Genomic DNA, 26,340 nt, shown 5'->3' on the forward strand with positions numbered 1-26,340 from the left:
CAAGAGCACCCCCAGCCCTCACAAGAGCACACCCAGCCCTCGCAAGACAATCCCCAGCCCTCGCCAGAGCACCCACAGCCCTCGCAAGAGCACCCCAAGCCCTCGCAAGAGCACCCCCAGCCCTCGCAAGAGCACCCCCAGCCCTCACAAGAGCACCCCCAGTCCTCGCAAGAGCACCCACAGCCCTCAGCCCTCGCAAGAGCACCCCCAGCCCTCGCAAGAGCTCCCCCAGCTCTCGCAAGAGCATCCACAGCTCTCGCAAGAGCACCCCCAGCCCTCGCAAGAGCACACCCAGCCCTCGCAAGAGCACACCCAGCCCTCGCAAGAGCACCCCCAGCCCTCGCAAGAGCACACCCTAGCCCTCGCAAGAGCACCCCAGCCCTCGCAAGAGCACACCCAAGCCCTCCCAAGAGCACCCCCAGCCCTCACAAGAGCACCCCCAGTCCTCGCAAGAGCACCCACAGCCCTCAGCCCTCGCAAGAGCACCCCCAGCCCTCGCAAGAGCACACCCCCAGCCCTCGCAAGAGCATCCACAGCCCTCGCAAGAGCACCACCAGCCCTCGCAAGAGCACCCCCAGCCCTCACAAGAGCACACCCAGCCCTCGCAAGAGCACCCCCAGCTCTCGCAAGAGCACCCCCAGCCCTCGCCAGAGCACCCCCAGCTCTCGCAAGAGCACCCCCAGCCCTCGCAAGAGCACCCCCAGCCCTCGGAAGAGCACCCCCAGCTCTCGCAAGAGCACCCACCGCCCCCACAAGAGCACCCCCAGCCCTCACAAGAGCACCGCCAGCCCTCGCAAGAGCACCCCCAGCCCTCGCAAGAGCACCCCCAGACCTCGCAAGAGCATCCACAGCCCTCGCAAGAGCACCCACAGCCCTCGCAAGAGCACCACCAGCCCTCGCAAGAACACCCCCAGCCCTCGCAAGAGCACACCCCCAACCCTCGCAAGAGCATCCACAGCCCTCGCAAGAGCACCCCCAGACCTTGCAAGAGCATCCACAGCCCTCGCCAGAGCACCCCCAGCTCTCGCAAGAGCACCCCCAGCCCTCGCAAGAACACCCCCAGCCCTCGCAAGAGCACCCCCAGCCCTCGCAAAAGCACACCCTAACCGGTGCAAGAGCACCCCAGCCCTCGCAAGAGCACCCCCAGCCCTCGCAAGAGCACCCCCAGCCCTCACAAGAGCACCCCCAGCCCTCGCAAGAGCACCCACAGCCCTCGCAAGAGCACCCCCAGCCCTCGCAAGAGCACCCTCAGCTCTCGCAAGATCATCCACAGCTCTCGCAAGAGCACCCACAGCCCTCGCAAGACAATCCCCAGCCCTCGCCAGCGCACCCCCAGCTCTCGCAAGAGCACCCCCAGCCCTCGCAAGAACACCCCCAGCCCTCGCAAGAGCACACCCTAAGCCTTGCAAGAGCACCCCAGCCCTCGCAAGAGCACCCCCAGCCCTCGCAAGAGCATCCACAGCCCTCGCAAGAGCACCCCCAGCCCTCACAAGAGCACCCTCAGCCCTCGCAAGAGCACCCCCAGCCCTCGCAAGAGCACCCCCAGCCCTCACAAGAGCACCCCCAGCCCTCGCAAGAGCACCCCCAGCCCTCGCAAGAGCACCCCCAGCCCTCGCAAGATCATCCACAGCTCTCGCAAGAGCACCCCCAGCCCTCGCAAGAGCACCCCAGCCCTCGCAAGAGCACCCCCAGCCCTCGCAAGAGCACCCCCAGCCCTCGCAAGAGCACCCCCAGCCCTCACAAGAGCACCCCCAGCCCTCGCAAGAGCACCTCCAGCCCTCGCAAGAGCACCCCTAGCCCTCGCAAGAGCACCCCCAGCTCTCGCAAGAGCACCCCCAGCCCTCGCAAGAGCATCCCCAGCCCTCGCAAGAGCACCCCCAGCCCTCGCAAGAGCACACCCCCAGCCCTAGCAAGAGCATCCACAGCCCTCACAAGAGCACCCCCAGCCCTCGCAAGAGCACCCCCAGCCCTCGCAAGAGCACCCCCAGCCCTCGCAAGAGCACCCCCAGCCCTCGCAAGATCATCCACAGCTCTCGCAAGAGCACCCCCAGCCCTCGCAAGAGCACCCCCAGCCCTCGCAAGAGCACCCCCAGACCTCGCATGAGCATCCACGTCCTCTCACAAACCGAAAAGTGCTTAGGGAAATAAGCCACCTGCACTCCGCTAGCACCCCCTCCTTCAGCTCTCTCTATTTCTTGGCATTTTCATGCATCTGTACTGGTTCATTAAAGGGAGCAGAGAGGCCAGCTTGTCACCGTGATCCAATAATTCAGATTTCTGTGGACACAACAGCGCTGGAACATGGAATAGGTCACAGCCTGGCTAGAGACAGGAGCAAATGGCCAAACATACATTTGTCACAGACAGGAGAACCATTCCTTAGCCGACTAATCCCTAGCACTGTACTGACAGCAGTGCTATCTCTCAACTATCACAGATACAGGAGCTATCCCAGGCTTGTTACATAAAGAAGATCTATCTCTAACTACTCCCATACGACAAAGTAACGCCTTGCGCTGACTCGTCCCTGCCTCAGGCGTGCTTGTCTGTCTCGTTATCTATGTGACTGCAGGTTGGTCTGTCTGTCTACATCAATGCATCAAAGGGAGCCCAGGGACAGACAGCCTCAAAGAGACAGGCTCACGATAGACAGGGAGTCTTGCGGAAAGAGAACTTCTGAGATAACAGCCTGGTGGGATACGGAGAAGAAGTAGACGGAGGTATGTGTACATGGAGCACCGGCACAGAAGTACCCTCACACAGTGTGACACCGGGCATATAGGAGGACACAGGGACAACAGACTCAAGGACAAAAGAAAGCAGGCAAGAAAAGGACATAACTGTCCCAACTACAAGGGGACAGGCAAACAAGAAAGCAGGAAGACAAGATACAGAAGAGACACAAATACTCCACTATGAACACTTACACACAACAACTTAGGTTCCTTGGAAGGACACTCACTCAGCGCCACCCCCCCCACACCAACCTTGCCCTACCTGTCTTGCGTTAGTTAAGGGTGCTAACTAGGATCCAGAAGTCCCACCATTCACACTCAAGCTTTCGTTTTCCTCTACAAATGGTAAGACCCCGCTCAGAGTTAGCATCTTTAAGTTCACTTGTAACATTTAAGATGGAAGGGCGGTCACTAGTGCTTTTATAAATAGCAGCACATTGAGAGTAAACACCCTGCAGCCATAAACATGTGGGGCGTGTCAGCATTGCTTCTTGTTTTGATACAAAGCCGCCAAGAATCCATTGAGTAATTGAAAATGCAACAATGCCTCCTAAAGGGAAGACACATTGCCAACCCCATTTGGAAGACAGGGGCATTTTCACCTATAAACTGTTAGGTTGTCCTGTGTGACCTTCGAGATGGATGCAAGAGTGGTCTTTTGCGTGCTGCGGAGCTGCCATCATCAGGAAGACAAAGGGTTCTGAGAAGGACTTGGGTAGAGAAAGTCACCAACCGTTTAAAAATCATAGTCCTCGACAGACTGAAGAGGCTGAAGGGAGTGTGAACATATATGGAGCACTGCACAGTGCTGCTGGAACAATGTGGGGGTGGTCATGACGGCTCCCGGCCGTCGTGCGCACACGCCCACCGTGACTCATGACGGCCGGGAGCCATCATGAGCATGGAAGAGGTTAAGGGAGTGTGAACATATATGGAGCACTGCACAGTGCTGCTGGAACAATGTGGGGGTGCTCCCATCAAGTTACCCAAGCCACCTAAGCAGGACAAAGTTAAAAGTGTGATATGTTGCCAGTTGGTGTGAATTTTGGAGCACACTGTCACAAATATATTACTAAAGCATGGTGTGGTAATACGCTACTCGGTCACAAACGTGACGGATATCCTGTCTGCCATATTACAAGTGCCATACGCTATAAGGCACTTGTAATACGCGGACGGGACATCCTATCCGTCACATTTGTGCAGAGAATCTCATCCGCAAAGATCTAAATCAGGCCCCAAATTTTCTTGTAAAACTATAAACTGCACAAACGACAATGTGTGAAAATTGTGTTTCAGCAAATTATTATTATTTGCATATCAATAAGTAAAGTGTCTTGATTTGTTTGGATCCTATTAAAAGTTTTCATTTCTATCACACTTTAAAACTACAAAAAAGTGCTAAATTTGTGCTCTCTTAGCTGCTGATATATTTTGAAATGATTATATTGCCCCTTTGAAGGTTTTTAGATGTTGTTTTAGAAAAAGAAATGATTAACTAAAGCCTTTCCTTTCAAGCTCTCTTTACTCCAGCAAGATTGCCACAAATCTCACCTTACAAAATGCTCTCACTTTCTACTCAGAGAATGAAAAGTGAACACCAATCTCCATATTAAACGTATAAGCAGCAATTTGTCTAAAGACAATTGACCTTGGTCTTTGAATGCACAACAAACATGGAAAGATAAAGACAAAATTTAAAGGCACCTTCTTTGCTCATTCACCTTCTGAACTCAAGCATAATTTTTTTTGGGGGGGGTGCTTGTGCACCCACGGCACCCCTACTTCCAGCACCTATGGGAGCGCAATGATTTTGCTCTGTTTGTCTGTGTTTTGTGTTGCCGTAGATGGAAGAAGAGATATTTGGCACCAACTGGAAAGACTTTGGTAACTTGCCTTTGTTTCTTGTTACAGCGATGAAGAACCCCTTTTTCGCTGCAACTGCTAAAATGCCAGAGAACTTAACTTTGGTGTACACGTAATGTTGGGGTATTAAATAAACTCTCTTGGTACCCACAAAATAGTGAAAATCTCCCAGACACTATTCATTACCCACCCTCAGAGTAACATGGGAGGCAGACATTGGCGCACTAGACAAAGACAACTGGACAGAGGCATTGGGGGCTCCTTGTGAGGCGGCAATCTCGGCCCGCCTCCGCCTGATACAGCTCAAAAATCTTCACAGAGCCTATTATAGGAGGCATCGATTGTGGCGCTTGGGTGTGATTGGCTCCCTGACATAATTTCTGGTGTGGGGCACAAGAGGGTACATTCCTCCATACTTTGTGGAGCTACACGGTGCTGGACAGGTTCTGGCGTGGTGTGACATCCTGCCTGGAGAAGGTCCTATCCTGGAACATCCCCTTGGACGCAAAACGTATTCTCCTTCATATTACCGACGCAAAAGGAGGGAACATATACAAACGCTTGCTACTAGTCCCGGGAGTAACGCTAGTGAAGAGGGATATAGCATGGAGTGGAAGGCGGAATCCCCGCTTTCTCTTGCAGCGTGGAAGAAAGGGTTGGATCATTGTATGGGGCTAGAATTTGCAGTGTACCAGGCCTGGGGAATCGGGGATGCCCTCAGAAGCACCCTAACATCTGGCAAAAATGGCCCGATTACAGAGGGATTGTTTTGACACCCATTAACACGGTAAGCTCAATACTTGAGGCAGAAATTCAGGGATATGGAATGGGTGAACAAGGTAATGCTACCCATAATTTATCCTGGACAAGTTGGACATTTGTATTGTCTTTTGGTGTTAGGGGGGATTGGTGGGGTCAACTGGGCAGGTTTTTTTCTTTTTGTTATTTTTGTTCGTGTTTATGGCTATGCCAGTATCCTCATTGTATGTGTACTTATCGGCCAGTGTAGCCATGCTTTTCTGCATAAACCCAATAAAATTTGTTACAAAAAAAATAAACTCATCTTTGATAGACTGTTGTATTATATTTAAAGCACTACTTGTAAAAACGTGTAGGGGACTTTGATGATCTGTATACTGTATGTTTTGCATCTTCTTTATAAATTGAGTATAATACAATCTAATTTCTTTTGAAAAAAGAGATAGTGTTCATTGAGGGAACCCATGACTATAAATCTATTCTAAACATTCTTAATGCTAACAAATTAGCAGAAATTGCTGCCCGAGCCCCTATTACTCCATCTTTATCTAGTAAGTAATGTGAAACTCTGGTGTTACAGTCAGGTGAGATCTGCTTTCATACATTAGTTTATGAACAACTCCAAACTCTCACATTGTCAGCTTGGTATAGGCAGTGTGATGAAGACCAGTTTGATCGTAGAACAAGCAGGATCCTCTTGGTATTCTTGGTCAGGGGACATTGTTAGTCTCACGTTTGATGGTCCACAAAATAAGTCTACGCTTTTAGACGTGTGATTTCCTGTGCGAGCAAATAAGTAATTGTCCTCATTGTCATATCTTCCCAATCTATGAATCAGGTGAATTCGGATTTTTGTATCTAGAAGCCATTAATACTCGGGAACCAGTATTGAACTTGCTTGGATTAGTATGCGTGGGTGTTAGCCTAAAGGGTACAACAGATTCACTGCTAGGAAGATGGGCTGGAGGTGCCTCTTTCCGCTTTATGTGGACTATGTGTGGGGAAGCAGTACTTGGGAGCCATTTGTGCTTAGCGCCTTTCACAGAGGGAAAGGATAGCGGTCATCGTAGAGTACTGACGCTAACTTAGTTTAGAAGATGCGCTGCACGGTAGTGCATAGACAGAACTACAATTCCCAGCGGGCCATGATCATATGCATATCTAGAGAGATGCCGGCTATCCTGGATCTTCCGGCATACATTTCCTCATGGTTCACAGCGTCATTTACCAGGCAATTGTGCTAGAGTTTTGATGCAGCCAAGATCTTGCTTCATGGGTATCAGATTTCAAGAGCCAAGACCAATTGCTTCCTAAAGGATTGTTGTGAGGGCATGTTGGATTACAGAGAAGTGTCATGAAGTTGTGTGTAGTTGAAAACAAACTTTTGAACTATTCCTTGCACATTTATTCGTACTGTTTTCACTGGATTACAAATATCTGCACTCGTAAGACTCGGACTGCATCTTCGGGTTAAAGTCCCTGTGAAGAAGCAGGGTGGGTTCTTAAGAGGACAACTGGAGATATGTACTCAGCAATGTTGTGCACAAAGTATTAGATTTCCAGTCTGTGGATAAATTGCTGAGAATAAGATACAAAAGAATGTTAATGGCATTAATTAAACTTAAGGTACTTATTCTAAGTGAAGGGAGCAGAGTTAGTGCACATTTATTTTTGAGATATTCATCTCCACTTGTGTTCAGTTTCCAAGAATTCCCAGTTTCCTGCTCAAGTACAGTGAGTTGGTCGAACAAACATATTGCTAAGATATGTTTATTCACAATACCGTTATCTTTAGTTTTACCAGTGACAAGCTGCTTAACATCTCTTTGTCTTGGAGGGATCCAGTACCACCAGTAACTCTTACTGACCCCCAGAAGAGACGAGGCAGAGTGCCCGGTCCCGTGTTTGCGTTTTCTCTTATCACCCTCCCCCTTCCACGCTTCTACCACCGGTCCCCATATCTTAGTGCACGGGGTCAATGGTGACGGACGTAAAAGAACATTACTTCAGCTGGATCCTACACACAAGGTTGGTGCAACCTGATATTGTTCAACAGAGATTTTAATGGAACAACAAGTGTGCTATCCATGACTTCATGGAACCTCTTTCAGGAAAAATAAAATATGTTAACACAATCCCACCTAATGTGTTGCATTTGTTAAATTTGATAACACCCCCTTCAACGGGACTACTGCTATGTGACCAGATCAGGCCCACACACAAAAGTTTATAAATTAAGTCAACATATAATCTGTACTCAACGTCTCACATTTTATTTTCTAACAATAAACCAGGTTCTTTAAGTGAAATAGCAGGCCATATACTGTTGTGATTGTCTTTTTGCAATTATGTGAAAGTTCACTCTGGTCTGTGCCTAAGATGTTTGTCCAATTAGTGTACACGAAGGGCTTCACCTTTTCCTGATATTACAAATGAAGGCATCAATCCATGTTCCTGTAACAGTACCAATAAGCAGAAACACTTATGTTCTGCATCTGTTTGGGGTTGGAGTTATTGCTTAAACACAGGCAGTGTGACTCTCCATAGGAGCAGTGCAATATCTGTGTTTCAGGGAGTCATGTCAAGGAGAGATGTGCTACCGTGCAGCTATCCTAATGGGCAGCGGGCGACTAGAGGGAGATGTTCTTCATTATACAGGTTCAGTTGTTGGAGTTAGGAGTAAGGCGGCCTTCAGAATTATAGTGGAAGGTGCCGATTAGATCCATTGGCGGTCCCATCCCAAGGATCTTGGAACTTCCAATGCTACTAAGACAGCCGACCAGCCATACCAAGATATCATGGATTTGCAACATGCTGCTTCCTGTCAGGTGTTTCTAGTTAAACCAGTGTAGATTTGTGGTTCACTGTTTTGCTTCTCGTTAGGTCTGTTTTTTGAGCCACAGGTTCAATACTCCTTGGCTTAGGCTTTTTTGACACACAGAGGAATAGTTTTCAAAAGCCTAAAAAATGCAGACTCGCCTGGCATGCTATGGAGGACCAATTAACGTTAAGCATTTTCACTAAAAGTGCTCCGGCCCTATCAGTGTAAGCACTTCCGCCTCCGCAGCAGTGATCTTTAAATATAGTGAGTAAACCACAGTCCAGGAAGCTTGGGGCTTCCCTACCAGAGACTAAGGGACTCATTTAGAACTAAACAAATCATATCTCATTAAGAAAAATTCAACAAAAAGCTATTTTCACTGGGCAGGAGCTGCGGGTATTCTGTGGGAGCTGTCCTAAGCCTGTGTAGATAGTTTTAACCAGCGATGTCCAAAAATGGCCTAATGAGGCTGGGACAATACCAGATTATCAGGATAACCATTGTAACTAGTTAGTATCTCTCATTAGTGTAGGCCTAGGTTCTCCAGAGTGTCTTCCCAACCCAACTCGCCAAACACTCGGCCAGTCCTGAATCCCACTCCTCATTCATCTTCACGTGCATTTTCCTAACAGCCCCCGAAACCCGCAATACTACTCTTCAGTGACCCACATCCTCACATCTTGGCCTCACTCACTCACAGCCTCACTCTTCATTTACATCCTTCACTCAGTTGCCTCTCACTCATCGTGAGGATGGAGCAGGAGCAGGTCTGGGAGGAAAGAGACGTCAAATGACCAGGGTACTCACCTCCTCCACGCGCACCTCACTCGCCATGTACACAATACCAGCAGCGCTGCAGCCAGCATCCTCCAGGTGCTTCAGCAAGTTGCAGCGAACCTTCCTAAAGCTCTGTGCAGACAAGAGGAACAAACATCCCATTAGTAAACCAGCTCCAGGTACGGTCTCCCCAATCCACGCCCTCTCGCTGCTACCCGCTCCATTCCCGCCTTGACTAGGTGCTCCACAGCAGCCTGTTGCTCAATGTTTGGTGAGCCCAAGTTGTGGACTGACTACACAGTGCATCGGAGTGTCAGTCACATGTCAGGCCTGTGCCTCTGCACAGCCGGTAAGGCTGAGCCAAAGTCAGTCGAATGTCAGCAGATGCCTGTGAACGGATACAGGACTTGAGCAGACGCGTGTCAATTTACTTATACTACACTCTCTCTGGAATAGTAGCCTGTCTCCCTCTCCCATGAGGCTGTTCTCTCTCTCGCCAAGAATCCATCACTTCCTTTCTAGTAATACCTGCCCACCTCTCTATGGCAGTATACCTTTCCTCCTACAGCAGCCTGGGCCCCGCCTCCTCCTGCTAAAGTACTTTCTCTCACAGTCTCATGCTTCTCTGGTCTCACAGTTCTGTTTCTCCTTCTCAGTAGGTCTCTCGCGCACATACATTTTACGTCACATGGTTGTAATATGCGAGCATTACCTCATCGGTGCAGTAGGCGCACTCTTTATCCACCCGGATGCACTCGCTGCAGGTTTTGGCTTGGGAGGCCTCACAACGGTTATCTGGTAAAAGAAGAGAGCATCAGGTAAGGGTGGAAGTAATTTAAGGAACAAACTGAGAACAGATGGCAGCCAACATTAATGAACAAACCAGGAGTGCAGGCTATCAGTAAAGTGGACGCCATCTTTAAGAAACAGGTCGTAAATCCCAATGTTCTGATAAGTAGCTAGACTGCTAACTTAACTTACAAACCACCACTATCCTGCTGCTCAGACCTACTTTAGAAAGAGTTACATTTCTATGGGGAATGCTGATCATGTGGATGAATGGCGCTAAAAAACCTTAAAGCTGTTTACAAAGTTTCCTACCCGTGAAACTTGTTAAGTGATTTTACATACATTGTTTTTTAACCGAAAGTTTATTTACACACCATACAACAAGTACTTACATTGGTTAAATATGCATGCTTTCATTTTTCCACATAATCAATTTCAACTTTTGGAACTATCCACATGCCTAGCCTAGCGTGACCAGATAGCTCCATGCCACCAGAACAGTGCTTTTCCCATTCCTGGACTCCGCTTCTACATGTCAGTGCATTCGTGGAGTTGGGGTCCTGGTTCATTTTAACTGCGCCAGTTGGACCAACACACCTGGTAAGAATAATACATTGGAGCAAAATCGCGGAATGGAAAGGTAACCGGAGTTAAGAGGGAGGGGGGGATACCAGTGCGGCAAATGTCGATTCTGACTGGTACCGCTCCACCACCACTTATGGTCCCCAGAATAGGAAATAACCAGCAGGACCAAGAACTACTGGGTTCTTTCCCACACATGTCCCCAGATTTCAGAGACCATCCTGCTCACAATTACCACCTGCTGTGAGCGGCAGGTGCCAAGTCTGAGTGTGCGCATGCTGCCCACAGACAGTCACTTCACTGGGGCTGTGGGGTGACGGTAAGTTCTTAGCAGTCACTCAGTGGGCCATCTTGAGCAATGAGCAGTTCCGAGATACTGAGAGAAAGGCGAGTAGATCCATCAACCAACAGTAGACATTTGCTCAGTCCTTGGTCGGACTTTATCTGCACATGATTGTCAGTGCCAAGATAATATCCGAGAGAGCGGCGCAATGACATATTCCTGATTGTATCATCAGAATGCAATGCATTTCTACAGCGTATCTGCAGCCAAGTCGCCCAATATCACATTTAACATTAGTCAAGGAGGTAGTTATTATACCTTCTCAAAGGCCTTAAAACCCAGCACATTGCGCCATGCCCTTGTGAATGGTGTGATATATCATCGCTGTAGTTCTCTGTGGCCCACACCACCCTGCTGCGCACTGGTACATGCCCTCAACATGTTACTTAGTGTAACAGGCAGGGGGCACCAGTGTCTCGGAAGAAATATCGAGGCCATAACTATGTGACTCTGTATCTTCTATCTTCATGTGCGACCAGTCCCTAGCAGGCCCCCAGAGCTTGACTATAAGAGGGAGGCTTTAAGGGCCAGATGTACCACCCCAAATTGCATGCGCAAACGGGTTAGCGACCCGTTTGGGCATGAAAAAACAAATAGGGCCATGTACAATTCCAATTTAGCGAGTCGCAATTTATTTGTGACTCGCTAAATAGGAATTGCGGCTCGCTATTAGGAAGGGGTGTTTCAAGGGCGTCCCTTCCTAATAGCGACTCCCAACCCCATGTATGAATGTTTTGCAACCATAATTGCGGTTGCAAAACACTCGCAATTTACCGCCCTCTTTGAGAGGGTGGTAATGCACTCGCAAAAGGGAAGGGGTCCCCAGGGGACCCCTTCTCCTTTGCAAATGCAGGACCACTACCTGCCCTTAAAAAATGAAACGAAAACATTTCATTTTCATTTTTTAAAAGCATCCCAAACGGAAAACGGGCTGCATTTGTTTTTTTTCAACTGCTTTATTTAAAAGCAGTCCCAGACATGGAGGTCTGCTGAGCCCAGGAGGCCACCATCCCTTGGAGGGCCAGCCATTCCTAATGGGTTTGCAAATTGCGAGTGCCTCATGAATATTTTCGTGAGGCATGCAGTGTGCGACACCATTGGGAATCGCAAACAGTGTCTCAGGCACTGTTGTACATGGCATTTTGCGACTCGCAAATTGCGACTCGCAATCGAGCGCAATTTGCGAGTCGCAAATTGTCATGGTCATACATCTGGCCCTAAATGTCTTGGTGTAGTCTGTGCCTGTGCTTCACATACATCAGCCATCGTCATTAATGCCAAGTCTGTTCTCTTCGTCTCTGCAGCCCACAACAGATTTTGGAGGCAGGGTGGCAATGTCCAGATGATGTCACAGGAGGTGGAGCTTGGAAGTAACAAGATGGCCACTCTTTCTCCTCTGAAGTTCTAGCCTAGACATCCACTAATGGCCATTATCTAAACCTATTCCTTGAGCATACTGTATTTTAGGCATAAGGGCACCATGACAAATTGACTAGGGTCATGAATATACTCTAAGAGGTACAATAGTTGGGGAAATGATATCATGAGAGGATGACAGCCAATCTTCCCCACGTGGCAGAGACCTAGCATTTGATGAGGGAGGAGCCACTGCCACATGCGAGACGTGCATGAACACTATGGCGGAGAAGCGACCGAAGATCTAACCTGTGGAAGAACGGGCAGAGGACAGACCACCAGATGGAGGAAGAAGATCATGGCAGTGGCTCTCAAAAGGTCGAGAGGAAGACACAAGCAGGGAACAGGGATAGCCACGGCGAGTACCACAGGACCCATATGCTGAAGGCAAAGAGTAGTGCATCAGCAAATGTATTAAAAACAGCAGCTATGCCGGGGACAGGCAACTCGGCATAACATAGAGACAGAACTGTCTTCTGACTAAAAGAACCATCTTCAGAAAAAAAATATTTTCCCGAACCACAGCAAATTACTTTCATGCCTCCAAGGAAAACTGAGACAGCACTCAGCATTGGATCTCATACATCATAGGGATCATCGCCTGCCTCCCACGGTACCAGCAAGCACCGCCAATAGGAGAGAACTGGCCACCAAAACCTGCAAATCTGTCAACTGCATGGACAAGCGGTATGAGAACTCAAGACGTTTCTAAGATCTAGGTTGCCACTCAGAAGGATGTTAGTTTCAGGTTAGCTAAGCATGCTGTCGTATATGCACCAAAAAAAGAAAAAAAAAGAAATGAACACTGTTTGAGCCTCAACATTTTCCTAAATACTTCAAAGAGTTTTAGGGCGTGGAAATGGACCAGTCACAACCACCTAAACAAGAAGACACCAAAGACTCACCTTTCATTACAAAAGAAATACACAGAAAGAGAAGAAAAAGAGAACCAATTGATATGTGTGTGACAACACAGGTGACCAGGCAGGGCAAAGATCCCCTGAAACACGGCAGAATGTGACCCAGTACCACAATGAAAAGGCCCTGAATAGGATTATTTCGAAAACAATACTGCCCAAATGATTACACAAATCCACAACCACCAGCCATGACAAAGCTGGAAATAATTGTAATACCTGCAGTAACACATGGGAGGTAGAGAGATACATACTACACACACAAGTGAGCTGATCGACTAAGAGAGAAAGCCTGAAAAACAAAGACAAATACACAATACCACTGATTCAGAAGAAAGGCAGATATTCTATTTCACGAATACACGGCAAGCACAGGATTGTATATAAAGACCATTGAACCCCTCAAGATTACACAGTGAGAAACTGGGATGGCATAAAATTGCATGAAAATGTAAAAAGACAATCAAACATCAGATATTGCTTTGAAACAAGGGACACACCTGAAAAACTAGAAAACGATAATGATTAAAAAAACTGGGTATAGAAAAGAGAGGCTACGGAACCATCAAGGTGAGGACAGAAGAGCGTAGCAGGTGAAACTCCAGCTGCATTATTTTTCCCACAACACAGACTTGCAGCATTCTTAAAACATGCCTGGCTCATAAAGGTTGGTTTGTCTTTGCAAAACTAAACATTCAAGCATGACCAACAAGAGTCAAATTAATCGATGTACACACCAAGGCCTTCCTTACGAAAGGCTCTGAAAATAGGCCAGAATTGACCCACCATCGGAGTTACGGATACGCGAGGTATGGGTAACTCCAGTGGAGGACAAAATCCAGCCCATAATGAGTGTTATCATGAGGGTTAATTAAGGAATGAGGCACGGTCAGAAGGAAATCAGTCATTTTAAGTCCTATTCTCCAGGTAATGAATGATTCTCCCCGAGAATTAGGCCCTCGTAATGAGGGTCTACGGGATGGTGCTGCTAAAGCTGAATTCTAAATTGACTACAATGCCCAGAATTCTAATAGAATTAGAAACAAAAATAAACAATATCAGTTGGAGGTTGGAGTATGACTAATAATTCAGAATTTAGCAGACACAGAAGAATCAAAATAGAGGGCAGCAAGGGGAGTGCGATCCATTTGAATCCTGTGCACAAGGGAAATTGACAAATTCAAATTTTTGATCATCACAAAGTCATCACTACATAAAAGGATAACATGTGTATATTCTTTAAAGATGATTATCTGATCATTACGTTATGGTAATAGCCACAAACACTGGCAAAGATAAACCTAAAACTACACTATAAGGAATGAACACCGGTTGAACTGAGTAGCCTGCATAGAAGAGAAGGATGCAAATTATGCTGGAACAATATTTAGGTAAAAAACTTAGGTTCTATCCAGTGGCTACAAACATTATGGGAAGCCAGTAAGTTATTCGTAAGAGGAACAACATATAAAAGAAGTAGCAATGGGGTATGCAAAATCACAGATTTTTTTCCTAGCTATAATTACACAAACTTTTTCAAAATTTAATTTGTCAGGAGCTCCTATTAAAATTGAGCTTGAGGGCTTAGCTTGATTTCAAAATTCATGTGAGATATCAGCAGCAGGCAGGTTTGGAAAGAAAATGTCTCCCACAAGAAAATTCCTGCTCAAAATTAATTTGACAATATCTCATATTAAAGTGAGCATGAGTACATAACTTACTTTCAACATTCAGAACAGATACCATCAGGAAAGTGGTTCGGGGAGATAATGTCTCCCTCAAGACAATTTCAGCTCAAAATTAATTAGCCTGTATCTCATATAACATTTGAGCATGGAGACATGCCTTACTTTCAAAATTCTGAACAGATATCAGCTGGCAACAGGTTTTGGGAGAAAATGTCTCTCAAAAGACAATTTCTGCTCAAACCAGTCTCTGGGGGAAAAATCATGTGAAATGTCACACCTGGGCAATGTTGCAAAATGTTGTGATATTCATTTGACACTAAATTTGTGAATTTCATGAGATTTTACAAGGGTACAAAAAACGAAAGGGCTTAAAAGCAGCATCACAAATAAAATGACACAGAGAACAGAACCGTAAAAAGGATTAGAGAACATAACACAACTGAAGACAAAGGAATATCTCTACTCCCACAAAGAAACTACTTCAGGAACACATAGCAGTCAAATACGGCCTGTACAATCTTTTTACTTCAGTAGCAGAACTTATGTTAGTTCACCTCAGGATTATGATGATTTCTGGATTTCTGTCCAGAACACAGCTGAGCAATAGGCTTTCTAGACCTCTTAGCAATAAATACTTTAGGTCTAATTATGAGTTTTGCAGTCCATAGGACCACCAAAATTGTGGTGGAGCCTACGGTGGCGGTCAGGGACCACTGCACCAGCGGTACGACCGCCATATTATGAGTACGGCGGTCACACCTCCCCGGGGATGCTGCAACCGCCAGTGATCCACAATCTCTGGCATTGGCGCGGTAGTCTTGAGACCACCATATGCTTGGTGGTGCCAGTGTGCCACCGCCAAGCATATTACGAGTTTCCTTACCACCACCAGTCTCATGGCTGTTCTCACGCTATGAAATTGCTGGCAGTGAGAAAACAAAGGGGGGTCCTACTGAACCCCATCTTGACCTTGTGCATGGGGGTGCATGCAGGGGGCACATGTTGTGTCCCCTTGTGTACATGCACCCCTGCTCCTGCAGGGCATTGACTGCACAGTCCATGCTGTGTTAGGAATGTGCACTGGTGATCCAGCGGCAGTGCAGTTCTAAGGCGCATATTTGAGCCTTTGTACTGGACCACCGCGGGACTGCCATGCCACCCACCGCCAGACCACAAAATAACTCATAATCGAGTGGGTGGCGATCGACTTTGGCAGTCTTGGAGCGGGCGCTGGTCTGGCCGCCCGCTTCAAGACCGCCAAAATCGTACATAGGCCCTTTGTCAATGTGCCAATCAAAAAAGAAAGCAAGATGAACTGCAACCATCCCGCAATCCATTGAGCATTACTTGAGTGGGATTTGGTTTCGATAACAATCACTGTTGTGCAATATCACAGAGATTGTTAGTGGAACTCTAATCCTCTTTCATCATGGAAAGGCACACTTAAGAACACTAGGAAACTAGTAATATATTTTCAAAATTTTAAATCAAAACCCTATCTCATTGCATAAAATGTGAATAGTAACTATTATAATAACAAGAAATTTGTGGTAAAGATACTTATCAGTGGGGTGAGCAATAAGAAATATTGTAAATTGTGGGTATATTGTGAAGCTTATTAATATTCATAATTCCCATCCCACCTTTCTTACAGATAACTAAGCTCAACTTAATGCAAAAGAGGCCTACTTCAAGTATCAGAGATGATACACACCCACATACCTCTTCTGATCAACAGAACCAATGTTCAGAAAAGTAACAGTGTCTGTTATTCTCATTTGTATAGGTGGGCAGGCAAATAAGCCTGGCAATTGAAAGTTAAATGTGCCTTCCTGGAGCCTTCTGTGAGGTGATTATGGATCTGTAGGCCCTGTTGTCTTGACCCCTGGTTCGAAGTACCTCCCTACTCTACAGGGCTGGACAATCCTTTAATTCCACCAAGCATTTACCCTGTGGGCTGGAGTCCTTGGAGGCCGGTTTTGAAAGCCCAGGGCCACTCCTGGTGCCTCTTTCACTTTCTGAAAAACAATGCAGTTCAAAGCGGAGGGTCCAAGGGAAAGAGTTTAAAGACCACTAAGGATTATATCCCCAAATAACTATTGCCAAATATAGAAATCCTAGGGTCTACACATGTATCAAAAGTAACCGTGAATGAATAACACTACCTCCAAGACATTCAAAGAATGAATGGGATAGACATAAGTCTCTTAATTAATATTTATGATATCATGTAAGGGCAGATCCCTTTTTAGGAGGTAATCCCTCACTCACCAAAGGTGACATGCTTCATCATAGGGATTCTCCTCCCAAAGGAAATACCTAGTTCCTTTGAGGGCTACAACCCCCTCACTGAGAGGGAGGAGCTCAGGGATGTTTTGTTTAGGGTATAAAGGATTTACTAAACCCACATATGATGAGCAAAAACGTATGAGTGAGGTCGCAGCGCAAAAAAAGAGGGAATTGTGAAAAACAAATGTGAGGAAAGTGTGAAATCTAAAACTGGCTAGAAGGCATAGAAGAACAATTTAATAAAGATATGCCTACTGTCAGGGTTAAAAAAGCAGCGCACCAGCGGTATGGATTTAAACCGCTATGGTGTGATGATTAGTGGTCAAAACTGCCTTCTAGCCAGTTTTAGATTTCACACTTTTCTCACATTTGTTTTTCACAACTCCCTCTTTTTTTGCGCTGCGACCTCACTCATATGTTTTTGCTCATCATATGTGGGTTTAGTAAATCCTTTATACCCTAAACAAAACATCCCTGAGCTCCTCCCTCTCAGTGAGGGGGTTGTAGCCCTCAAAGGAACTAGGTATTTCCTTTGGGAGGAGAATCCCTATGATGAAGCATGTCACCTTTGGTGAGTGAGGGATTACGTCCTAGAAAGGGATCTGCCCTTACATGATATCATAAGTATTAATTAAGAGACATATGTCTACCCCATTCATTCTTTGAATGTCTTGGAGGTAGTGTTATTCATTCACGGTTACTTTTGTTACATGTGCAGCCTCTTTCACTTTCCCCAGCTCTCCAAGGTTAATTGCAGCAAGCAGGAGGGGGCTTCAGGAGAAAGAAAAGGAGGGTAGGAGAAGGTAGAGACAAAGTGATCAAAGAGGGAGAAGTTAGAGAAAAGAGAGAGGATGCATGGATGGAAAGAAAGAGATTGCACGAGGAGAGGAAGGGAGCAGGGGTAGTTTGACCATTTTTGCCAGAGCTGCTTTTGGTTCCCCAATGCCGCCCTGCTACCCTATTATACTTTGTTTTAGTTTATATGTTGTTTCTGAGCATTGTTGAACGTTTTGAAAATAAACAATTCATAGAAATGCCCTGTTAGCCTTTCATTTACTTACATTCTGTGAAAACTTGCCAATTATACAAAAACAATGAATGAGAAGTGAAGTTATCAGCTTATATGAAACCTTGTTCATTATTTAAAAAATAATCACCGGAGAAGAGAATTGATCCACTTATAAAAAAATGAATGTATTCGAGTAGTTTTATCATGTTGTTGTGAAAACAACATGAATACATGTGCATTTATATTTGACCCTTATTCCTAAACAAACAGCATATATATTCAAGAAGAGGGATAAAAGTTTACGTTAATTATAACAGGATGAAGCCCAAGAACTAGGTGAGAACGATGGCACTTTTGTATCTGAGAGTTGTCCACTAGGAGGAGCCATTTGCAAATGAATTGCACTGGAATTTAGCACCAGAATGAACCTTAAACGCTTGTCGCTGCATGCTTTTGTAAACTCTTCAAAAAGGGTTTCTGTATTCTGAGCTGGATTGCGTGTACTTCTGACTTCCCTAAATGCTCTTTCCAGTGATCCGGAAAGCATAGACATTTGTATATACCGTTATGAGACACATTCCTCAGACGTCTGAGAACCTGGCCTCGGGCCTCCCTTTCACTTTTCAAGGCTCCGAGAGAGAAGAGGGGGTTCGTTATCCTGTGCGGCAGTCCAGGTGCACCCTCCGACGTTCCTTTCACCCACAGGGGTTTCTTTTGGACGAAAGTTTTACAGCAGCAGGACTCGGTCCGGAGCTTCTTGTTCTTGCACTGGGCGTGTCTGCTTGCCAGGGCCTGTCTGCTGCCTGCTTTCTCTCTGCAGTGTGTTCGTAATCTTCTTTCCCCTCGTTGTTCCTCCTCCTCCTGCCCCTGGTCGCCCGTGCCCCTTCTTCGTGGGTTCAAAGGTCCTGCCCTCAAGCCCCCGTCCTCCTGCGCTGCTGCTCCCGGCGACCCTCACTTCGCCCCTCTGGAGACCTTCAACCGGAGTCCGCTGTGAAACGAGGCGTATTTCTCTTTTCCCGCCTGCTCTCCATGGCAGGCCTATTCCTTCATGTGTTTCTAGATTTGTTTTTAACGTGCCAACATCACGCCAAGGCCTCTTGGAAGCGCAGTGGATGGGGAAGGGGGGCATCATCGTGCGCAAGGACAGGGGGGGGGGGCATTCTGAAGAGGGTGTGGGGGGGGGGGGGGAGTTCCAATGCAGGTGCTCAGGGGTCAAAGGCCTTCCTGAACAGTAACATATTCATCCACCTCCCTCACCAACACATTGGCAGTGTCTCCACTCCAGGGCCAGTGCTGCCTGCCCCCCACCCCTCCCCCCATGTATATGATCTGTTCCACGACAAGTACACCAAACACACGCACACTCACTGGCACCCACACTGCACGTGCACCAGGCACCCTAATACAGGGTGCACTCTCGACAGACTCTGTTGTGCCCGACGTGCATAGATGTACCAGCAACATCGCGTTGACTTTCGTTCATTATGAGACAACACGTGTACTATCTATAATATGACATATTCGTAAATATGCAGTAGTACTTAAATTCCCCTACAGCACAGCCTACAATCTAAAACTAAACGCTGTACTTTGATATCTTTTCCATGATTGTATTTGGTTGTCTGTTTCTGCAGCACTTTTGACAACCTTGTGTTTCGTGCATGAGTTTTGTGGCAGGGTTTGTAGTGAGAGACTTTAAGTAGCGGAGGTAATTTTCTTCTTTAAGATTTTAAAATGTTATTTTTAATTATTTTCAATCTCTCGGCCCCCTGGCCCAACTCCGGGCCCATCTGCATCTTTTTATCGCCCACCACTTTATGCCTCATGGCTCAGTTACCTGGGTTATGGTTTAACAGTCGTGGCAGCTACATGGCGAATTCTTGCACTTATGGTGGCGGGGAGGGGGTCCGTTCTTTTTCCATGTACCCAGAGTTCACCACCACTGTAGTGCATACAGATTTACATACCTTAAGTAATTGGGCGAAAGGCTCTGCTCGTCCTTCGTCCTTTCACCTATGCCACAATGAGGCTTGAACCGCAGGCTCGGCACTCCATCTTCCATTAGCACAACCATCAAAGGTGGCCAGGGACTAGAGTCGACATCTGTCAGTCATGCAGCCCAGTCACTCTTACTGTGTGTCCACTGAGAACTATCAGCTTGAACCACCCCTCCCTGAGAGGCCACCTGCACTACACCCCCCCACACACACACATGTAGCAGAAACGGTGAGAGCATTTGCCACAGCCCGACGCTCGCTGGAGCATCATCCTTGTGACAGGTTGCCTGGACGACCAAACGCCACAAGTGGAACACACAGATCACCCAACTGGAAACTGTACAAATCCAATAGGTCCCCGGCAGCAACAACCTCCCTGTGCATGCTCACAGATGGGCCCAAAGGGGGTCCCTACACCGTAGACCCCTCTCTTCAGTGCTGCTCTCTCAAAGCACGCTAGGAGCAAACTGCGCCTTTGATCGGAAGCATGCACCCCAGAGGCTCCAACATCACCAGCAGTAGCACCAAAGGTCAACCCACCCTTGAGTTGGACCCCAATACTACCGTCCACTGCGCCCTCCGCGAGCTCCCGCCGGCAGCTCCCGGCACAGGCCTGACGGTGGATTTGGGATCACAGCAGCTTCGCTGCTTCTGGTTGCAGCTGCTTTACCTTCCCTTCCTTATTAGCAGACCTGCCCTCTAGTCTGCAGCAGCCGCTCTCTTTCGCCCTCTGCCTGCTACAGGACCTAGTAGATCCTGGTGGGACATTTGTCATCTGAATAGCTTGCTCGCTTCTTGCCTTGCCTCCTTGCCTGCCGGGTCCATAGGTTTTTCTCTTCGCCACTGGTACTTTCAGTGTCTATAGACCACAGGTGAGGACACAGGTTGAGAGGAAGTTCTTTCCAGTTAAGCTTTAGTTTCTACATACATACATTCAAGGCCCCACTGTAGCCAAGGGGTCCTTCTTCGCTCAGCCCATTGGTCACCGGATTCTGCAGGCAGATCCTTGTTAGACCCACGCGTGTCACACATTCCAATGCCAGGTTACATGCAACCATGCAGATAGGGCACAGAACAAGCCAGCGTGTAGTGAGAATTACAGAACAAACCATATATTGCAAACATACAAGGAGCATGACAGACCACTAAGGATCAGGGCTGCATCTGGTCAAGACCCAGAACCAGCTAACGTCCGGACACTATAGGAACCCAGTCCTAGGTGCCACCGGGACTCGAATCCCTTGTGCTTTTTGTCCTACTCTTCAGTGCTGGTTGCTAGGCCAAGGCGAAAAAATGTCTAGGGACGACATCTCACTCGGGGGTGAATGCTTTGAGCAAAATATGTCTTGCGGGAACAATACAGTCTCAGCTTTGACATATTTTTTCCTTGAATCAATGTCTTGCCGCATCTCGTGTGACCTTTGACCATAAGGTATGCTCCTGCGTTCACTTTTCAGGCAAGAGCAGTTCATAAAAAGAATCTTGCAATTTTGCGTAATTTTCATAAAATGTCTTAAAAAATCAATTGTGATTTCTTTTCCCTTGTTTCCTATCTTCCTGGTCAGTGTCTCGCTTCCTCTGCCCCTCTTTGCTTGTGTTTCCTTTTCTTGAGTTCTTGTAGTGCTGAATCTCTCCTTCAGCTCTTTACTAGGCCCTGCTCTCAGACTCAAACCTACAATTCCTGCAGCCTTTCTTGCCCATTTCTTGGTATTACATGTGCGAGATTGTATTCCTAGTGACCTTCACTCATGTTGTATGCAAGTCCTTTTCTTCAGGGTTTTTCTGTTTGTATCTCGAGTAGGCAACCTCTGCCCATCCCTTTGTATCCCCCTGTGTGTTGTCTTTGTTCTCAGGAAGCAGTCACTTCTCCGTTCCTGCTGAACTCGAACAGGCTGCTATTGCATGAGTATTGTTCCCTTGCTTATGTTTTAGGCTCCAGAAAGAAAGGCCTGCTCCCTCCAGCTGCCTCTTTCAAACAGCTCGATCAGCGAGACGCAGTAATAACAAGTTTCTCAGAAGTTAGTTTCCTCTGTTGTCTTGGAAATTCTGAAATCATTCCGCGTACCAAATTATGTGCAAAATGAAAAAAAAACACGTAAGATCTTTTGTAACCACGAATTCAAAAGTAAGAAATGCTATAATAACGAAGGGTAGTAATTAAGAACATAGGAGTGTGACATTAATTAAAAGGGGCCTGGGTTGAAATTAGAGACAAGGTAATGTTAGAGAAAAGACATGTTGTAGGGGTCCTAGGCACAGAAGGGTTCAGTAGATCTCAGCCGAGGTGGTTGAGTCCCCTTGCCACTGATGTCCTGGGGCCCGGCCCTCTGTGGCCGCTGATAGCTGAGCACCAAGCCAATCTCCTTAGGACTCGCCTCTCAGGGTAACGCGGTGAACAGTCCGAGGTGTACCTGGGGCAGTGGCGTGGAGCCAGAGACTCAGAACACAGCCATGCATCTGACACCGCCCAAAAATGGTATCTCCAGGCAGTACTACTGCTTGACGTGAAAAGGTTCTCAACATATCAGCACGTAACACAACATGAAGATATGGATCACTGGAATGCACGGTCGCTGCTCATGAGCTGCTATCTAGGACGTATGTCAATGTGCGCTGCAGGGGACATGAAGCCAGCTCCGGCTAACGGTGCCAGAGTGAGCAGCTCGCTGCAGGTCCAGTGACGCGGGTGTCAGCCTCTGTAAGACGCCGCATTGCACGGTCGGCCACATTGCGAGCTTGTTGCACTTCGTGTGGCGAGGGGGCCAGGATTACCTGCGCACCGCAGCAGAGGCCTCAGATGCGAGGGCGCTACCCATAGATTCAGTTTGCAGTCCCCTCGTACCCAGCCCTGCCCCCCCAGGAGACGTCTGGCTCCCAAGACGGGCCTCAGTCAAGCACAGCAGCGCAAGAGGTGCTGCTCAGGCTCAAGGTAGACCCACCCAAGCAAAGAGCACGGCGCCCCATGGGGTCTGGAAGAGGGGGTTGAAAGGGACATCGCAATGCGCTAAAATCCCCAGGCGATGGAGCAGACGTCACAGGCCTTCGATACTCCCAGCAGCATCACAGCAGCAAACACCACCTCTGCTCTCCATTGGCAACGGGATCTCATATGTTTTGGAGATCTTTTCCTGGAATCGTATAATCAGCCATGCGGCCACTGATAGCAACGACACAACGACTAAAAAAAGAACAATCTGGACAATTCCAGGCCCCCAAAGTATAAGAATGGGTTCGGCGGCAGGAAATAGTCATTTTTAGTGTATAGTGAATTAATAATCATCTGTTGTTTCGATCATCTTTAAATTAGCCAGGACAGCACCACCTTGTGGCCGACTGTCACAAGTGCCAAGCACCGGAAACAACCTGCTCAAATTAAGTATTGAAGCACACTATACAATCGTCTCGATTTATAGAAATCCGGTATCTGACTATTATCTTGCATTATTTAGTGAGCCTCTCTGGCACACTACATCCTGACTCACACTGTTACAGAGAAGATTCCCTGGCCCTGCCTTCTAAGTGCATAGGCACCTTGCACACAGGTTGGAAGTGTGTGCTCCATCTTTAGATTATGCAGTGGTTCTGCATTCCAGCAGTCACCTCTGTGCACAGTTCTTGGCAGTTCTGGCCCTTTTGGTTATTTCACTCAGACTGATCCAGCCAAGATCTTTATCACAAGATATTAGCAGGAAGGTGAGGGTGAGCCAGAATCCTTACAACCTGTGGGTAGGGGCCTTTCCAGCGAACAACAGGCCAGGAAAGGGTATGTGGGAAACGCCCCAGCTTCAAAGGTTTCTCTGTCTCCTCTTCCACACCCAAAAGTTTGTTCCAGTACAAAGGATCGCTGCCCTGGGAGAGCCCTGAACGTCACATCTGCTGCCTGGCCTCGCTCCATCCCTTCATCTTAGATACCGCTTGTAGCAAAGACTAAATGGATTCCAGCATGGCTGGGACCACCTGTATCATAAACGATCCATACATATATCCGCTATACAAGCAGAAAGGAATACATACAGCATACGTTCATACATGGATGATTGAAGGACCCGGTTGCAGGGGACGGGCAGGCCTAATTACAGTAAGGTGGGAGAGGTCAATAGGTCACTTTCTCTGGCAAGGGCAGGCAAAAGGCCTGCTTTGCCACTATAAGCAATACCGCTGCCACCGCTGTCAGTCTTCTGTATCCCGGCGGCTGACAGTACTAATGCTCGGTATGGATGGTGCACATGTTGTACCCTCCATGCCACACAGCTCTGCTCTTCTGGGTCTCAATCCATGCCACAAGTGCCCCCATCAAGCTCCCTGGGTCAGAACCCTGCAGCTTGCCATGATGACCTAATGGCAGGGGCACATGCTCTTCTGTGCCATGTAGGGGACATTTGTCTACCCCAACAAAATGCTACATATAAAAGGACACCTTACATTTTGTTCTATTTTGTAATTATTACAGTTGGCCTAGAAAGAGGTTTTTGTTGCTATTGCTGAGGACTTTGAGTTGTACTCAAGCCCGTCCTGTCCTACAACTCCTCCCCAATGAACATATTTTATTCACTGTAACGAGTTCTTTATCAGCTGCCCTGGCATCTAGATGTTTAAGGCCTGATTAAAAATTCTGTGCTTTTAGTTGATGGTGGATATTAATTCTGTTCTTAATTTTTCATTTTATGATGTTTTTATCTTACTGTGATCTGTGCAATATTTATACTCCTTTTTAGGTCTTGCAGACTTAGCGCTGGAGCGTGCATGCGCTCCTCGCTCTGCGAGGCTTATTGTAATCACTAAAATTTCTGTGGTGGACTTGTAGCCACGCTCATCTGTTTGATTGGCTGGCGTCATCATTTATGCTAAACGCTGGCTCATAATTGGAAATCATTCTTCTTGGTTACCGCCCTGTCGCTTTTTTGGCCGGCCCATCCGGACTGGATCGGGACTGGTGGCGTTATACTGTCTCCTTTGTTTAGTCGTGTAAGCACTTTTTTTCCATTGGGTGCTATGGAAATGGCGGCGCGTGTTTATTTTTGCATCGCGCTTTCACTTAAAGTGAAAGCGCGATGCAAATATAAACAAGCGGCTGCCTTTGAGCAATGGCGACGGCTCGTCCGTGCTGTACTTGTTCTTCGTTTGTTGATACTTCAGTTCGCTATATGAAAATGCATAAATAAATAATTGGGTCTGTGTTGTACTCATCAGCTGTGTTGGTGGTGCGCAAAGAGGGTCAGGACAAATAGAGAGGGGGCGCAGGCCCTATCTCACCCCGAGACGTCCCTATCTGCCCAGCTCCAGTTTGTTGTTCTATTTCTGTTCTCGATGCCCTCTCACTGTCTCTCTCACAGACAAGCGCACACTCTCTCTGCTTCTTGTTCCCTTTGTTGTCCTTCTCTTTCTTCTACCTGACCCGGTGTCTTTCTCTCCACATACCACCCCCCCCCTTTCCTTGTCCCCTCTTATAATTGTGAGACACTTATTACAAGTGGCTTCTCTCAGTCGCAGTCAGTCCCACACCCCAACCTCCTTCATTTCGCTGAGTGGATTCCATGAGAAGACAACCGTCACCCCAATATCCAACCCCGCACTTAACTTGAACCCTCCCCCCAACCCTTCCCCAGAGGCAGGGTCGGGCTGACATCACAAATGGGACATACCTTACACACAAAAAATACATGTTGGATGAATCGAACACACCGTGGCACTGCTGCATTAAAGCAGAGACAAAACCCCTCCCCCCGCTACCCAAATAAATGCAAGCCCTTAAGGTGTGATTAAACTGGGGAGCCATGTAAAGGAACGGCGCTAGGTGTTCTCAGTACGCGAGGGGGAGTCCTGTCCTTGGAATGATGAAGGGTGGAGACAGTCCTCCTTGGATCCAAACGCGTGACTCGTGCATTAAACGCACTTATTTAAATAAAGGCACGGCCCATCCTGCAATCTTTCAAGAAGCACTGGAAAATAAACCCTGATGCTGACACTGGGGCGACCAAGAAGCGCCGCCATGTGGTGTTATTGCCTCACGTCAATCTGACATTATAAAATGTGAACAGAAACGCATCTGAAATCTGGAGGCCTCTTTTGACCAATCAACAGCTTCTCAGTCAACAAGGCGACTGTTTTTGCTCTACAGCATATTTTTCTTTGAATTTATTTTGACAACATCTGCTGTGTTTTCGCTTAAAACCCCAAGTGGGTTTTTTGGAAGCAGACACAGGAAACGCTGGTGGTTGTGGTTAACCATGGCGGCGGCGCTGGACTTCTGCGTGAGACTGCGGCATGCAGAAACCAAACAAACAGAAAAAAAGATAAAATCCGGAACCGGTATGTTTTAGATGCAACGGAATGATGGCTCTGGTGTATAATG

General features: G+C 47.3%; 1 protein-coding gene across 5 annotated transcripts in view; it reads right to left on the bottom strand.

Moving 5' to 3' along the window:
* ITGB4 (integrin subunit beta 4) overlaps nt 1-26,340 on the bottom strand; it is a 261,824-nt gene that overhangs the window by 171,367 nt on the left and 64,117 nt on the right. For all 5 annotated transcript variants that reach the window (XM_085616984.1, XM_085616983.1, XM_085616982.1 and 2 more), the window contains exons 3-4: nt 9,671-9,753; nt 8,989-9,090 (exon numbers count right to left, since the gene is read on the bottom strand). In XM_085616984.1, the coding sequence (XP_085473110.1) occupies nt 8,989-9,090; nt 9,671-9,753 (185 nt within the window). The remainder of the gene's footprint in view (nt 1-8,988; nt 9,091-9,670; nt 9,754-26,340) is intronic.

Source organism: Triturus cristatus, chromosome 7 (assembly GCF_964204655.1).
Source record: "Triturus cristatus chromosome 7, aTriCri1.1, whole genome shotgun sequence".
Classification (NCBI taxonomy): domain Eukaryota; kingdom Metazoa; phylum Chordata; class Amphibia; order Caudata; family Salamandridae; genus Triturus; species Triturus cristatus.